Here is a 16,112-nt window from a genome sequence, read left to right on the forward strand (position 1 = left end):
AATCAAAAGCCGTTCCCGTAAATGGCAAACGATCCCCAAATACGATATATAAAGAAAGTGAGGAGTGACGAGTTAGGCAGGTGGGGTCGTCAAGGAGACCGAGTTTCCTCTTCGCCGGGAGATGACCCTCCTATTGTGCCTAGATGGTGGTGCCTGGAAGTGTACATACCCGATACGCCTCACTATCACAGGACAAACATCTGTGCTGCAAAATCCGTCGAGATAAACATCTGTGCTGCAAAATGCTTAAGTAGCGAGCGCAGCAAATACCGCGTACCACCGCCACCACGACTATGACTACCAATACTCCCTCAATGGTGGCTCGGGAGGGACGGGAAAACCAAATCTATAACCCTAAAACTGGGGCTCGTATGGTCGCTGGGTGTGTGTGTCTATCTCTCGACGCTACTCAAGTGATGATGGTGCTGCTGCTGGCCCACCCAGGCAAATGGGTCCTCCCGAAAGGCGGCATTGAACGCGACGAAATCGATAACTACGCCCGTGCCGCGGAAAGAGAGACGTGGGAAGAAGCCGGGGTCACGGGGAGAATCACCCTGAAGCTTCCCGTGGTGTTTGACCTGAGAAAACATGCTCCCGTGATCAAAGGTGATTTTGACCCTCATACTCAAGTTCCGAAACTGGAGTTTCATTTCTTCGAAATGGTGGTGGATAAAAAAGCTGACAAATGGCCAGAGTCAGATAAACGCCAGCGCCGGTGGTGCACTTACGCCGAGGCGTGCCATGAACTTACCAGGGCTAAACGCCCGGAATTGGTGGAAGTGCTCAATCTGCTGAGACTAGCTCACGGTTAACCCTGTTACCAACGAGATCGTACGACTCAATTATCCTCTACAATTGTGTCTCAGCAACCGTCTCTGCATCGACCACTTTTGTGGCCGCCGCAGTTGCCGGCAACCACCAAAAGAAAAGAACCTACTCAAAAGAAGCTATCGAACGACTCGGTATTAAGGTATCAGATTAAAAGCTAAACCAGCCGTAGTGTACAGTCTATTAACGATGGGGTCATCTCGTCGCCTGGAGACGGTACGAGCCCAGGCGGCTGATGCCGCTGCCCACGCGGTGGCCCTGGTCGATCATCTCATCGCGCGTGCGTCGCTCGAGCAGTCGCCTCAGCTCCTTATACCCTAACCGCTGTCTGATCTCTTCCGCCCGTTTCCGCTCCTTGGCCTCCACTAGCAGCCACCGCTTCTGGAGCTGGGCCAGTTGGCGCTGGTACAATTCCTGTTTGCGTCTTTCCTCGTCCTCAATCGCCTGTCTCCGTTTTCTTTCCTCAGCTTCTAAAGCTTGCTGTCTCTTCTTCTCCCGCTTGGCGATGATCGCCTGCTGTTTCCGCTCTCGCTCTCTCCACATCGCTTCCTCCTTGTTCTCGCGGCGGCGCTCTTCGCGGAGGACAATCGTCTTCTGCTTGTACTGTGGTAGACACTCGTACAACAATTTTCCAAGCATAATTGGCTTTGGTGGTAGTTAGTGGTGAAATGGCTGCAATTTGTCTGCAATTATAATGGCAGGCGCCGGCACGTGCTATCAGGGTTTGCTATTGTTCGGTTGAAACGCGCATCCGGGTCCGATGACCTTCGATGACGTCGCTCTACACGGTGACAAAACGAGACAAACGGCGCCCCTCAAGCCACCCGCTACCCACGGCAACACTACCGCAATCGTTGCCGTGTCCACCCCTGGAATAAAGCAATTGCTACCCTCACGCTACACCTTACCCACTTCCGCAACTACCGCGCTACCCCCATATCAAACCTACTGAAATAGGCGTGACCCGCGGAGTTAGCCTGCACGAGAAAAAGGACTTACCGCTTCCCAAAGAGCTACGCGCAAGGAGGGTGTTCGCTGCCTCCTTAGACCTGCAATCACCCTCACTATATACCAGGGTGGCCATTATCTCGATTTAGTGTCACCGTTAGCAACCGTTGCACCCAACATGGAAAGTTACTTGTACCTCTATTTTGAGAGTGGTGGTTCTGTCTACGTCGTCACCAGGTGGTGCTACGCGATCGAATGCATCCCTTGCAGGCCGTTTCGTCGTCAGCCGCTTGGCGAGGAAAAACACGTCGTTGGGTGCTTGTTGATGACGCGGGATCGTGGCTTAATTCCAGACCTTTATCCCGCTGTTAAATATCGCATTTGGGTGAGGTAGTGCAGATAATGCACGTACTGCAGGTAGCATAACGGTCCACCGCAGGTCTAGGGACTAACTAATGAGCACAGAAACCTTCATTAGTCAGATCCCAAATTTGTTCGTTGGATTTATTCTCTTTTGTTGCTATAACTGGTCTATTTACTGCTATCTCCTCCACGGTCGCTGCCTCCAGTATCACCTCCTTTTGAACTTTTCCTACCACTTTTACTACCACGATCGCTTTTGTCGCCACGATCATTACCTGAATGATGCTGGTGGTCCTTTTTCGAATTGTGATTTCGATTGTCAGTTTCTGTATCGTAGAAGTCGTCCTTTTTTGGGCTCTTAGGATGGCGGTTGCGCGAGTGGTCAAATCCTTCGATAAACGTAAAAACCTTGGTGTTTTTCTGGCTATGGTGGCTGCTATGGTGGCTGCTCTTATGGGTGGAACGACTGCCTCGAACCTTCCCCCTAATTTCGTTTCTCGTCACCCTTAGCAGGAGCTGGTCTCGCTTTTTCTGTTTCCTCTCTAGCCGTTTCTGGTACTCCTCAGGCGATAGTATCTTGGAGTAGATCCAATTTATCATCGCTTTGTAAGCCGTGTGGGGGTGGACAGGACGTGAAAAGCGGAGTTGGCCAAGAATTTAAACTACGCTCAGGTCCCGATCCCCTCCTCGTTGTCAGCGACATATCGCCCACAATGAACGTTACGATAACTACATGCTGGTGCGTTTACATAGCCTTCAGGAGTGGGGAGGCTGAGATTGAACTAGCAGGGCTAAAAATAAACCGCCTTCAACGGGTAATTGCTAAACATTTGAACCTTCCATTAGTCGATCCAAAGGGCTCATTTGATGATTTTACTTTGGTTTAAAGATGGTAGGGAGTCACATTTCGCGGGGTGCTCATCGTGCTGACAACGGTAGCAGTGCGGCTCGCGTCTCCAGCTCAACTACCGAGGGAAAAATAGTAACCTCAATTTCGACGATTTCAACACCTTCCCAATTAGGTTTGCAATCTTTACCTGCTAATCTATATTTCGGAAGTAGCTAGAGAGCATCCGAGGTATTATAGAGCCGCTTGGCGGACTTGTCATAGCCTCGATGCGAGGCAACTTCGGAAAATTCGTAAACAATAAGCGCACACACAGGAAAAAGACGAATCTGGTCGTATGTCGGCGTTAACGATAGAAAACTGAATTGCTGAGTGGGCTCCAACGTTAGGCTTTGTCTCCATTAATGGGTGAACGATGTAAAATGACCGATATTTGTTTGGTGAAGTTACGAGTTTGATCATTCAGTGGTTGTCGATAAAGGAAGTAAATGTCCACGATGCAGATACACAAATCTTCACTTTGGCGTGCCAAATATCGTGCAATGGAAAAGTTCAACTAGTAAAGCAGTTGTTTAACGCAATCTCTGTGAAAATACGACGCTTCTACGACTACGAGGGCCCCTTCAACGATCAGAAAGGCACACTCAACACAAAACCACACCTCTTTTAAGCTAAAATTTGACAGTTCAGGTCCCTTGGCCCAGTTGGTTAAGGCGTGGTGCTAATAACGCCAAGATCAGCGGTTCGATCCCGCTAGGGACCATTTCTTTTTGCTATATATTTTGGCCACGAATTGATCGAGGAGTGGGTTCATGCAACCTCTGATGTGCACTGTCATCTTAGGATGAAGTAGGCGGTATCCTTGCTGCGGTGCCCCATCGGGTATTTGGCTAAGAGCACCTTCTTTGCAATAGAACCGGTAGGTCGTTCCCTAAGTAGCGACCGGTTTCACTGAGCAAACACAGCTTTTGTCATAGGTTACACCTGAATATGATACAAATGTCAGAGCATGTCTTCCCATTCAAATCGGTAATTGAATTACACACAGCCTCGTGTTCTATATTTTTTATGTAACGCTACGGCGGACATATTCTTGCGCGTCTTATCTGTGGGTGCTGCATCCACCAAGCACCACTCACATGAGTTCTGGTTCCCGTCAGGACAGTTTCCGCAAGCGTGGACGGATAAAAACCAATGGTACAAGCCAGCCAAAGAGGAAACGCCGGCCCCAACATCGTAATCAGGCGAAAACTGCCTCACCAGCGTCGGTTCCTGACGGCGTGGAGGTGATCGACTTGTGCGACTCTCCATCCCCACCACTCGAACCTTATCAAGCTATTTATAGCCTTGGCGAGGCCTTCAACGCTACCTCAGACAAAAACCGTCTTAATAAGCAATCTAAACAAGCCAGCCACGCCCCGCCGTAACCATCTGCGCCTGCCATCCCTACGAACGAAAACGGCGATGTGGAAATAATCGAAATTGAAAACTTTCTGCTGGAGGATAAGGACTTATCAAGCCAGTCAGTGTTGTCTGATATTGACACTCCACTGTATCCAGGTAGCGACACCTCTATTGGTGCTCGTGATCCAGCCACTGAAGTTTCTGGTGACGAATTAACTTTTTCTGCCGCTACGAGACCAAAAGTGAACGTCATGAAGCACGCAGAAACTGGGCTTGTGGTTTGTACCGAGGGCCACGAACCGATGGTGGTGCTACAATAGCAGATAGGGTACCACTTGTGTTCCAGACACAAAGGCAAATGTTTCAAAAGAATCTGCGACAAGCTTTGTAAAGAGCCAAGGAAAAGCAAAGTCACCAAGCTGAGTCTAAACCAAGCTTCCTGCCATTCCCGCCACCGTGGCATATCATTGCTTGAAGTGTGATAAAGTCATCAAGGCCAGATGGAAGCATAACCCGGCGTGCAAGGGCAGTAAGCGAGTACCACTCAAAAGTCAGCAGTGTTTCATGACGGAGGCGTGATTGTCGGGTCCAGGCCGGGAGAACCCCTTGATCATGATACCGTCGATTCCGATGGTAGTGATATTGAAACAGAGCTTAAAATTGAAAGGCATACGGAAACTGGCTTATTTGTGTGCGCCCACAATCATGAACCGGTGGTTGTGCTTCCACAGAACACCTCAACGCACATTCGTCATAGCCATAAACATGAGTGCTCTGATGAGTTACGTGCAAAGATTCGCCGAGTTCTCGGGCGTTGCACGGTTGATAAAGTGCCTCCCAACACAACCACCAAGCTTCCTTCTATTCCCATTGTCACGGTTCATAAGCTTACGTATGGCTGATATAGTGTGTAACACCATCCGTCTGGAATCCTTACAAGATTTAATTTGCAATTGTGGAGGATCCTGTCCTTCAAGCTTTCCGCCCAATACATCATGCCAGACAGTCTCCCTTCGTTTGGCGAAGAATGGTAAGCTTCGAAATCCCATTTGCGGTTGATTTGGTGGCTCGGGGGGCGTTCCCTTCGTGGGAATATATAAGGAGCATTATAAATTCGCCCCGTCCCCAAAAAGGGGAAAACTGCATAATGCACTTGATTGTCACTTGATCGGGGTTGTCGAAATGTTGCTTTGCTACGTCGAAATACTCCATTTCTCCCGGCTTTACTCGGAAAATCGCTAGCCCATAGTTAGAAAACACGGTTATCTCCAGCAGAAACGCAAATCTTGTGACAATTTCTGACGACTTCCACGCAGAACATTGGCGCTCAAAGGCAGCAATTTCAGTTTTGGTTTCTCGCCTCGATGACTGTATACTGTCGAGATTACACGCATGGAGAGGGGTATTGTCCATCATGCGTCGAACTTCCGTGAAATAGTTGGTAGGGTAATGCTTTATGTACGCGTGTTTTTCCTTGTTGGTGAACATACCCACAATGTGTGGTTCGATGTCATCTTTGTACACCACCTTGACCATGTCGTCCAGAAATACGTAGTAACCATTTGTTTCGGTTGCGTCGTAAAAATAAGCGAAATTTGCAAACAAGATCTTGAACGTATGGAGCTTTTGGATGATCAAATTCCGAAGACGTTTCACCTCCGTCAAATCCTCGAGGTAAGTGTCCGTGGCACTGCATTCCATGCGCTCTAACTCCTGGTTTTGTTGGCGTTTGAGCTCGGCAAGAGACTTGTCAAGCGCCACAATCGATTTCGTCAAATGAAGCTGGGCGTTAGCGTCGGGCGAGTTTTGCTTGGCCAACGCTTCGAGGTTAGAGCGTTTACGTGCAAGCTGTACCCCTAACGCCCAGTACTGTTTTCCAGCGTCGGTAGTGGGAGCATACAGTATTCCGTGCCATTTCATATGGTGTTGAAGCTGATTCCATTGGGCAGTAAGCTCGTGGAATTCCCTCGTCCACTCGGCTTCACGAACGGTGAAATAGGAGTAGTACAGTTTATGGTAGAAGAATGGGACACGGTACTTTGGGTCAATGTCAAAGTGGAAATCAGGGAAATTTTTGAGGCAACCAGGGGGCTGGTTGAGAAAGTAACGGATTGTATGGTTCAAAAGCAGGGCCCGGCCTTTAGTGGCAGCCCTAAGCTTTTTCGGAGAGATCTGGTAGTAGCTGTCATCAATTCGTCTAAGAGCGTCGCAGCTGGAGTCATTAGTGGATGAGTCAGGGGGGCTCACATCGCTCCCGACCATCGACTGTTGTTAGTGATTAAATGCCAACCGGTGACGTGCGTAATGCGCCTACTTGTGGAAAACGTGGGGATATACGTACAAGAAGGCCCCGCTGCTATGTATAAGAATGGAACTTGAATTTGCCTGAATCTACTGCTTTAGGTGTATTGATCATACAACAGATCAAATAAGTCAGTTATTGCTAGATCATTCTTAGTACTTAAACCAAACAGGGTGTCTCACTTCTATCCACTCCTCACTGTTGCAGCCATGACCGATAGTTCGAATCCGAAGCTAACCAATTCATTAAGGAAAGTCTAAATCATTCATTTCTTTTAGAGTAATCATAAGGCTAGTCGCCTTTTCTACCTCAGCGGTTACGCCAGCGGTTACCTCACGTGCTTGACTCACTACAGCCATATCGCGCCTCCCCACACTATTTACTATCAGTGAAAGGTGACGCCACAAACGCCACCCCTAACCACCCCCCACAGGCCGGCACCCGCTCCATGAGTGACCGTGACCAGTCAATTACCCCGGGAGCTGGTTCCACGCGCTACGGGGGACCGCCAGTGCCGCCAGCGCCGCCGTGGATGATGGCACCCCCGCCGCCCCGGCCACCGACGATCCCGTCCCCCACAGCGCCCCAACCGCCCCAACAAGTACCTTACGGCATTCCTCACCACATAATGATGTCCCCACCTCCTCTCGGACCTCTCCCAGGGCCAGCAATGCCCCAATACCCCCACCATCCCCGTCATCATCCTTACCACCCGCCACACCCTCACCCGCATTACCCCGTGCCTCAGTACCCTCCCCGTCCGCTAATGGCTCCGTTTATTCCTCAATCAAGGTCTCCGCTGGTGTCGGTATCGCCTCCATCAACCACATCGGCAGCATCAGCAGTGTCCCCCTCAGACGGACCCCAAGTGGTACCAGCGGGAAACCAACCGTTTGTTTACATCAATTGCACCCCTGCCGAGTTCAATGCCCGCGACTTAACCTGTCGGCGCTGGCGCCATCAACAGCGGCAAGCTCAGTGTGCCGAGCTCTGCAACCCGCAGAACCAAACCTCGTCGGGCGTCTACCGGGTACTTCCCTAATGGTTTCAGTTATATTTCATTTGCGTTCATTAATATCATACAAACCATCGTTTACCGTCTACTTTTGTTCGTCGGACGACTCGTGCTTCGCTTCCGAGGACGACCCGGTGTCTTCATCGGCGCTGATCTCGGCGACGCCGATGTCCATCGTCTTTTCGTGTGACTCTTCCGACTTCTTCATCTTAAACACGTCAAACACCCCCTTCAACCCCTGTTTAGCGTTCTTCTCTTCGATACCCTCCAACGCCTGTTTCAGTTCAAGCTTAGGGTCACGGAGGAAGAACAGCACAATCAACATCGGCGCCACGAGACAGAGACCAATGACACAGAGGATCTTCTGCACCTCGCGGTAGGCGTGGACCATTTGCATCCGGGTGGGGTCGCCCCACGGGTAGTCGACGATGAACTCAAACGGCGACCCGTACGCCGTTTTGGCGAGAGCGGCGTCGCCCATCTTTTCCACCAACTTGTTGTACAACAACTGAGTCCACACCGCCCCGGAAATCGAGGCACCGATGGCGGAACCGATGTTGTACAGCGACAAGTAGGCGGCGGTGACCACGGCCATGTGCTGGTGGCTGGTGCACGCTTGGATCAGAGCCTGGGTGGCGTAAGTGAAGAACCCCGCGCCGAAGCCAAAGAGAACGAGCCCGGCGATGATCCCCAGGTGGGCGTCGTCACCCGAGCGGTAGTGCACGAGCAAACCGTTGGCGACAAACCACACACAGATCCCGAAAATGATCAAAGGTTTCAACCGGCGGAACTTGACCACGAATAACCCGACGATGGACCCGGTGATCACCGAGACAAACGAGTAGAGCGACGTGATCCGCGTCGCCAGCGTCACCAGCTCGTTGACGGCAACGACTAACACGGTATACATGTAATCGTTGGGCATGTACCACACCCAGTTGACGAAAACACCGATGATCATCGCCAGCCACACGCCTCGGTCTCTCATCAAGTGGCCGGGAAGCAACGGGTTCTTAGCGAATTTGGTCTCCCACACGACGAACACGGGGATCAAACAGAAACCAATGACGAGAGGAGCAATAATCTTCGCCGTCTTCCATTGTTCTTGGACACCACCAGCAATGGTGAAGGGAACGAGAATAAAACCAAACACACACACGACGAGGAGAAGGCCAATGACGTCGAGCCGGTGGAATAAGTCGACGAAGTACGCCAACCACGACACCTTTTCGACGATGATGGGCTTGCCGTTTTCGTCGACGACGGCCTTGCCTTGGTCGTCAATGGACTTACCACGAGAGTCCATCAATTGCTGCCATTCGGGAGTCTTACGGGCCATCCACTCGATGTGGACCAACATCACGAGCAAAGGGACACACGCCAACGGCAAGATGAACGCCCACATCCCGATCCCCCACGACCATCTGGTGCCGATGGCCAGGGTGATGTCGCCGGAAATCCAGGTATTGATAATGAAAGGCAACGCAGGGATAAACAGACACGCCATCCGCCAGTTCAACGTCGAGTTGTCCATGATCAAAAGCTGCAAGACAATCATCAAACCAGTATAACCGATCTGGTACAACACCGAGCCCCCAGCAAACCGCTGGATATCGTAGGCCTGAGACGTGATAATGGTACCAACGACGTAGAACAAAATCAGCACCACAAGCAACTGGAGACGGCCAAAAGTATCGGATAACCGAGCGTAGGCAAATTGAGCGGCGGCGGCCACCACCGCCCTAATGACATTGACGGTAGCGTAAAGCGAGTGGCTCAGATACGACAGCGCCGCCGTCGCCTGGAACACGTACCGAATATTACCGTCGAGCCCGTAAGCGTAGGCGACGAGGAAAAGGGCAAAGTAGAACGCCACCCGTGCCGCGGGGTGGGTGTACTGGTTCAGCAAGATCTCGAGCTTCTTCACCTCGAACTGGGTCAGCCCCAGGGTGGCGTAGGGCATACTGCTATGGAGTGTAAACGAAGACGATCAGCGGAAAATTATGGCGGTTAGGGTTGTATTTATGCGTCCCATTCTTGCTGCGGGTGTGCGTACATTTTCTCATTTGCATCGCTGCCTCCCCCCTCAGCCTCCACTGGAAATCTTGGCTTCTAATGAGGAGGCCATCGCAGAAACGCCGTTGTCAGCCGTGCATAATCTTGGCGATCTCCATCTCGACCAATGAACGCCAACTAGGGAGTAGAGCCAATTGTCTTGGCCCTTCCTTGGCTCTAGTGAACAGCTAACCAAAGAGTGGTGACAGGTTTTTGACGTGTTTGGGATGTACATGTCCGTACTTCGAGGCATGTACGCTGTACTTCGACCGTTGAGCTCGTTATTGTGTCACCCGCGATCTTTCAAAGGGTGCGGCACTTTTTTTTTGACAGGGCGCCGAGCTTTTCCGATCCTCGGACGCATCTGATGGTTTAGATATCGTTAAAAAAGGGTAGTCACATAGCCCAGCCCCACGTAGCCCATGGCTACCACTATAGTAGGGATAGATACCAAGTCGGACTTAGTTGCCATGGTTACTGTACTATCTAGGCTGACCCAATCAGCTAGCACTCATGATTTTTTATCGCTCCGATCGCGGACATTTACCCGGGTTATCTTCGTCATCTCGCGGTTTGCGCGCACATGCAAAGGCAAGGTGCGCCGCCATCGCCTCTGCCCGACAAATCATACGGTTCCGGTGGCCTTACAAATCACACTTAAGCCCTCCGCAGCCGGCCTTGGCGAGCCCCATCTACAGTGTGGCATCGATGCAGTGGAGACAGCTCGCAGTGGTGGCCATGTTGGTGGTACCAGGGGTGATGGCCCAGTGGGGCGACCGCTACCTGGAGGCGCTGATGGCGCTCTTTGGCTGCTTTTCAAGTATGCTTACCACGACAAGGTTCTGCCACGACCAATTGGATCAATCAGCGGTGTGTGTTTGTGAGCTTAAGCCGGCCTATGCTACCCTTGTCGGTTGTGTGGCTCAATTTGTCGGCACCGACTTCGGCACCGAATTGGCGAAACTATGTCCCCAAAACGCCCTGGCTGAGGCGATTGAGAGTGGGTTTCGATTGTTTATTGAGTTGGCCACTGATGATCACAACAGGACTGATGTTCCGGTTAATTTAACTACCAATGCCACGGGGGAGTATGTCGCTTCTTTCCGCAACTATTTGGGCAATTACAACACGCTGGTACGTCTCGCCGTGGCCCTCGTGGGCTACTGGGGCGTGGTATTCCTTATTCATGCTTTGGTGCTTTGGTTACGTCCGATTATCCCTAAATATAATTGGGGTGGAATCAGGACATATCTCACTACTCCGGCTCTTGGACGATTCCATAAGGATACGGCAGTGACGATAAATGGTATTGACACCGGTTTGATCCCGTCAAGAGTTCAACTGGTAGTGATTATGGGTTTTATGGCCTTGACGGTGTACCTCTCAGTGGTGGACATTTCCTACCCTTTAGATGATAAGATATTTGCCCAACTACCATACCCCAGGACTCAAGCTCTCGCTCATATGATTGGTGACCGGTGTGGAGTGCTAGCGACGTTTCTTATCCCATTATTAGTGGCATTTGCTGGTAGGAACAATCTTCTCCAATGGCTCACGGGAGTCAACTATGCGACATTTGTGTGCTACCACCGGTGGATTCTGAGGGTAGTAGTGGCTCAATTAGTGGTTCACGCCATTGCTTTCACCGTCTACTTTAGGGGGAGAGCGTGGACTGAGTACCGCCAAACGTATATGATCGGGGGCATATTGGGTTTGTTAGCCATGCTCGTGTTGGTGGTGCAAGCGTTTATGGCATTAAGAAGACGGTGGTATGAAGCGTTCCTTGCTATCCACATCACGGCTTCAGTAGTGATGGTGGGTGCCCTGGTGGTCCACTTATGGCACTTGGGGTGGCTGTCCTACATCTGGTATGCTCTCGGAGTATGGGTACTCGATCGAGTGGCTCGAGTGGTACGGATAATGGCTTTCGGAGCTAAAAGGGCTCAAGTAACCCTCATTGACGATACGTTAAAAGTGGTGATCCCTTGTGCAAAGTCAGTCCCCGCGGGTGGCCATGTGTTCCTCCACTTTTTCACTTCAGCTAAAGAAGTATGGCAATCACACCCGTTTACGTATATCTTGGATGAAGCCGAACAAACAATGGTGGTGTTCATTAAAGTGAAACAGGGTCTCACAGCTAAGATTGCCAACAGGCTTGTGAATGCCATAATCCCCACGGAGGAGATTACCGTACTTGTTGATGGTCCCTATGGTGAACCAGCCCCTTACCTCGAGTTTGATCGAGTGGTATTCATTGCTGGTGGCCACGGTATCCCTGGCTTGTTTAACGAGCTCCAAACGTATACCACCATCAAGTCTAAGACTCCCACTCGGCTCTTATGGGTATCACGCTCTCACCGCTGGTTCCACCGGTACTTGGGCCAGCTACCCGATACCGTCGATGTCGAACTATACTCCACCACTGGCTCTACTACTGATGAGACTACTCCCTTACCTCTGCTGGTGAAAGTGGAAAAAGGAAGACCCTCAATGGCGATGGTGGTGGCGGAAGAAGTCGCCGCTACCCAGGGAAGTATCGCGTTTGTCGGGTGTGGCCATCCAGCGTTGATGGACGATTTACGGGCCCAAGTGGCGGCTATCGACCATAGTCATCACGTCGAGTTTTTCGACCAGCTCCAAGTGTGGGCCTAGGCCGGTCCTGGCTCATGCATAAAGGCGTATAGATGATAATAGATAATTTATTCAATGGTCTGAGTAGTCAGTGGGGACTTCCCGTTTGTGACTTCAGTCGTGAATGGTAAAGTCGGTAAGAAATGCTAGAACTAGTCGTCATTTGCTTTTCTGGTTTTGGCAATATTTTTGTTACAGTTATCATATTGGTGAAGTAGCAGATCATCTTGGTTCAATGGGAGAGCTTCGCTGTAGTGTCAGAAGTTGAATTCGAAACAAGTGGCTATCAGAATGATTAGGACCGGTAATGGTAAAGGAAAAACGCTACAGCACCATTCCAAAAGACAGACATAATGTTCTTTCTAGCGTGATGTACGCGTAGTAACTAGGGAGCCAGAAGCCGCGCACAAGAGCAGAGCCAACTGCGAACAACAACAATGGCTGAGAGAACAATGGCTACCATGGAGCAGCGCTAACTATCAACCTAATCGAAGCAAGCTAGTGATGAATCAGCATGGAGCTCGCTACCTTTACAACTGTCAGCCTTAAAGAAGAGAAGCCGGTTGTGAGTGTTACCGGCGGTGCCCCATTGTCAAGGCGATTATTCCCTTGATGTCTTGACGACGACAAGCATGCGACCATTGATTGGCCCAGATGACAATGGAGAGCTATGTAAATTGATCTTGGGGTTACTGGTGATGATGAGACCAAAGGTGGTGATACAAGGGCGAAGATGTGGAGCGAAAGGTTGACGAAATTGTGAAGGTGCTAGAGATTATTGTCAGGTGGTGCTAAGGGGTATGCTGAGCTATACTCGCGTCACAATGGTTGTAGCCTGCGACGATATATCCTCATGGATGTCGCTCAATTGATGAATTATGGAGGTGGGATAATTCGGAACTTACAACAAACTCAATTTAACGCCAATTGCTTTGATTCAGTGGCGCTTTTACCTCCAGTTTCGTCTAGTCCACGGTGGAGGCGTCGATGCGAAAGAGGGGAACGTGCACATTCCGTCTAAATACCGGTTGATCGTGATCAAAACTTCAACAACACTCCCTTTCAAAGAACTCTCTTCACCTAGCCAAAATCCCTATTGATGTTCCTTAAAAGTAGTTTGATTGATATAATGCCTGAGAGTTGGTTGGAGAGATTTCCATTCAAAGTTGGCCAGAACATCTTCTCGTTGTTGGACACGCCGTCGGTGTGTCGGCTCTACCTTGCGTTTGAATGGAGGGCGTTCGCTGAGGAGATTGAATACTGGCTTGCCACCGCTGAGGTGGAAGTAACGGCGGATGTTGTTGTCGAAGGCGACCCCACCAAAATTGACTACACGTTGGCGATGCTCCCTGCCTGTAATATTGTGGTCAACGTCACTACTAAGTTCTTGCAATTGACGTTGTGGCACCTTGAACGAGCGCAATTCATCCTGGTGAGGCTATCCATCAGCGATAGTCTGTATTGTGGCAAGTATTGCGCTGACCTCCGCTTCTTGGGCACAAAGTTAGCCGAACTTTCCCTCAACAAAGTCGTGGTAAACTTCAAAAAAGACATACCGAAAACGTTACGCAAACTCCGCCTCGAGGGTCTCCTGTATTCGTCGTCGCTGAAACTTTAGGAGTTTAATAAGCTCACCCACTTTGAGGCCCATCGTTGCAAATTCCAACGCTCGCCACGATTGCCCTACCTGACCATTGATGTCAGCCAGTCGAGCGGATTTGGCGCTTCCCTCGATGCGTCGGACCTTCCCAACCTAAGACACGCTCGCGGTCAAGTGTTTCGGTTACCGTGGACTCAGATTGAATCGGCTCATGGGTCGCCTAAGTTTGATGTGCGAACCAAAAGGTTTCCGGAAAGATTTATGATCAAATGGCTCTCGTGCCCCAATCTAAAGTCGGTTGAGCCGGTGCTCATCTCATCATCTTATGGATTTTACAATACCATCGACAGCTGGCCGACACTGATGGAAGACTTTAGTCGAGACGTCGCTGAAGATTTCAGCAATGCACAACTCGCAAATCTCGAGTCGTTGCGTGGCCCTCTTCTGGCTGGTGAGCGACATGGATCTACTCAAGAGTTTGAAGGTACTACATTGCCGAATCGGCGAGAATGTCACCCGAGAGTTCCATTTACCACCACGGTTGGAGCAATGGAAGGTCTGGACCGACCACGACGTCAAGGGACTCCCGCCTCAGCTTAAGAAGTTTTGTTATGTTGGCCCCGAAGACCTCAACTCGTCAGACCACCCAATGATGGACTTCTATTCGTCGACCCTCCAATCGCTCCACTTGGAGAATTGCGCGTACGTTGTATTCATATGCAGCAAGCTCACCAAACCTCATGTGAAGAACGTTAAGATGCTCGATAGGTGCTGGCTGCCGAATGTCCTGCGGCTAAGCGATGTTGGACCAGGTACGCTAGACTTGCCCGGCGGTTTCCCGAGTCTTGCTCATCTTGAGTTACTGGGTTGGGAAAGGCAACCATTACTGAATCCTCAGCGCTTGAAGAGCGTTAGTATGAAAAATCTGTGCGTGCCGCAGTTGTCGCTTGTCGCCGACCACGTTCTGCTCGAGATCACTGACCTCCCCCCACTAGCCAAGATCGACGCCGACGTGGTGAGTCTCGTGAGATGCCGAGTGCCCGAAAATGTTGAGATCAGCGCCACCATAATCAAAGGTGCCAAGTGTGACATGGCTCTGGTTCGGGGGATCACGTGTCGGGAACTAGAGTGTGGCGCCATTGACTACATCCCCACCAAAATGGAGAAGTTGACCTGCCACTATCAATGCAGCGTACGGTTGAAACCCGTGGGGAAAGCGGCGTATGAGCTCACCCAGTGTGAAAACCTTCGTTACTTATACATCACTGGAGGGGTGCGCCACTTCCTTAATGGTCCCGAGACGATCAAGTTGCCGTCCACGGTGAGACAATTCCGCTTGAAGGATGTGGGCACCTCGGTCCAGCGGTTGCACATTGAAACTGAGCGTCGGCTCGAGTACTTTGAGTGTACGGCTGCCTTTAAAAGTCGGGACCAGGTGACTTTCACTCACGAGCCGGCGTGGCTGAGCATCAGATGCCACCTGTCCTTCCACCCTGAACTCATGGACAATTCCAAAACAGTTGCTGATGAAGATAGTGTTTGATTTACTGCCATTTCTATTATACAGGGCGTCTCCTCGTGTTTGTGTCATATCTATCAAAATCCATGCAGAGCATGCTATCGAGGTTACCATCATTTATCGAGATTTAGTAGTGTCAAAATGAAACTTATGTGCCAAGAGCCTAGTCCATTTTCTTGGTAGTTTGCTTCCGCTAACTCCGATGGTCATTACTCCCGTAGCGTCGAAATGCTTTTTGCCGACACTTTCCACCGCCCCCGTGCCCCCCAGAGATCTAACCCTATACGCATCGGTAGTAGCACTAATATGATACAACCTCGCATCGACTAGACTACTACTTTCCCCGCTAAACCTTTGAGACCCCGTGTTCCCTCGTTTCCTCGTTTTCGTTCGTTTGTTGCCAGCGTATGTTTATTTATAACTCGTCTCGTTAATGGCGCGAAAACAAACAGTGTCTCACACGTGCTGCGATGGCAGCGAAGACCAGCGAGTAAAGCCGTTCATAGCTCGCCATTTCCTAAAACACTTACACTATTAAGTAGAAGCAGGACAGGGCACGCTCTTCAGTCTCCTATTTTTGAGCCTTTTTCCCCCATAGTG

The 16,112-nt window shown here is 50.5% G+C and overlaps 7 protein-coding genes across 7 annotated transcripts; 4 read left to right on the top strand and 3 right to left on the bottom strand. All coding sequences in view use genetic code 12, as the record gives it.

Moving 5' to 3' along the window:
* Positions 1–293: 293 nt before the first annotated feature.
* Positions 294–812, top strand: DIURU_001840 (polyphosphatase; the record flags this gene model as incomplete). The annotated part of the gene is made up of 1 exon (XM_034154428.1): positions 294–812. The coding sequence occupies one exon, from the start codon at positions 294–296 to the stop codon at positions 810–812; it is 519 nt and encodes a 172-aa protein (XP_034013374.1).
* A 211-nt stretch (positions 813–1,023) lies between these two features.
* Positions 1,024–1,467, bottom strand: DIURU_001841 (uncharacterized protein; the record flags this gene model as incomplete). The annotated part of the gene is made up of 1 exon (XM_034154429.1): positions 1,024–1,467. The coding sequence occupies one exon, from the start codon at positions 1,465–1,467 to the stop codon at positions 1,024–1,026; it is 444 nt and encodes a 147-aa protein (XP_034013375.1).
* A 3,916-nt stretch (positions 1,468–5,383) lies between these two features.
* On the bottom strand, positions 5,384–6,652 carry DIURU_001842 (uncharacterized protein; the record flags this gene model as incomplete). The annotated part of the gene is made up of 1 exon (XM_034154430.1): positions 5,384–6,652. The coding sequence occupies one exon, from the start codon at positions 6,650–6,652 to the stop codon at positions 5,384–5,386; it is 1,269 nt and encodes a 422-aa protein (XP_034013376.1).
* A 1,140-nt stretch (positions 6,653–7,792) lies between these two features.
* On the bottom strand, positions 7,793–9,670 carry SIT1 (siderophore transporter; the record flags this gene model as incomplete). Its single annotated transcript, XM_034154431.1, has 1 exon — positions 7,793–9,670. One exon carries the CDS (start codon positions 9,668–9,670, stop codon positions 7,793–7,795), a length of 1,878 nt encoding a protein of 625 aa, XP_034013377.1.
* An 830-nt stretch (positions 9,671–10,500) lies between these two features.
* Positions 10,501–12,414, top strand: DIURU_001844 (ferric reductase family protein; the record flags this gene model as incomplete). Its single annotated transcript, XM_034154432.1, has 1 exon — positions 10,501–12,414. The coding sequence occupies one exon, from the start codon at positions 10,501–10,503 to the stop codon at positions 12,412–12,414; it is 1,914 nt and encodes a 637-aa protein (XP_034013378.1).
* A 1,078-nt stretch (positions 12,415–13,492) lies between these two features.
* Positions 13,493–14,011, top strand: DIURU_001845 (uncharacterized protein; the record flags this gene model as incomplete). Its single annotated transcript, XM_034154433.1, has 1 exon — positions 13,493–14,011. The coding sequence occupies one exon, from the start codon at positions 13,493–13,495 to the stop codon at positions 14,009–14,011; it is 519 nt and encodes a 172-aa protein (XP_034013379.1).
* Positions 14,012–14,396: 385 nt separating this feature from the next.
* DIURU_001846 (uncharacterized protein) lies at positions 14,397–15,536 on the top strand (the record flags this gene model as incomplete). The annotated part of the gene is made up of 1 exon (XM_034154434.1): positions 14,397–15,536. The coding sequence occupies one exon, from the start codon at positions 14,397–14,399 to the stop codon at positions 15,534–15,536; it is 1,140 nt and encodes a 379-aa protein (XP_034013380.1).
* Between the last annotated feature and the right edge of the window lie 576 nt (positions 15,537–16,112).

This window comes from Diutina rugosa, assembly GCF_008704595.1.
Source record: "Diutina rugosa strain CBS 613 chromosome Unknown scaffold32_size146972, whole genome shotgun sequence".
Taxonomy (NCBI): Eukaryota; Fungi; Ascomycota; class Pichiomycetes; order Serinales; family Debaryomycetaceae; genus Diutina; species Diutina rugosa.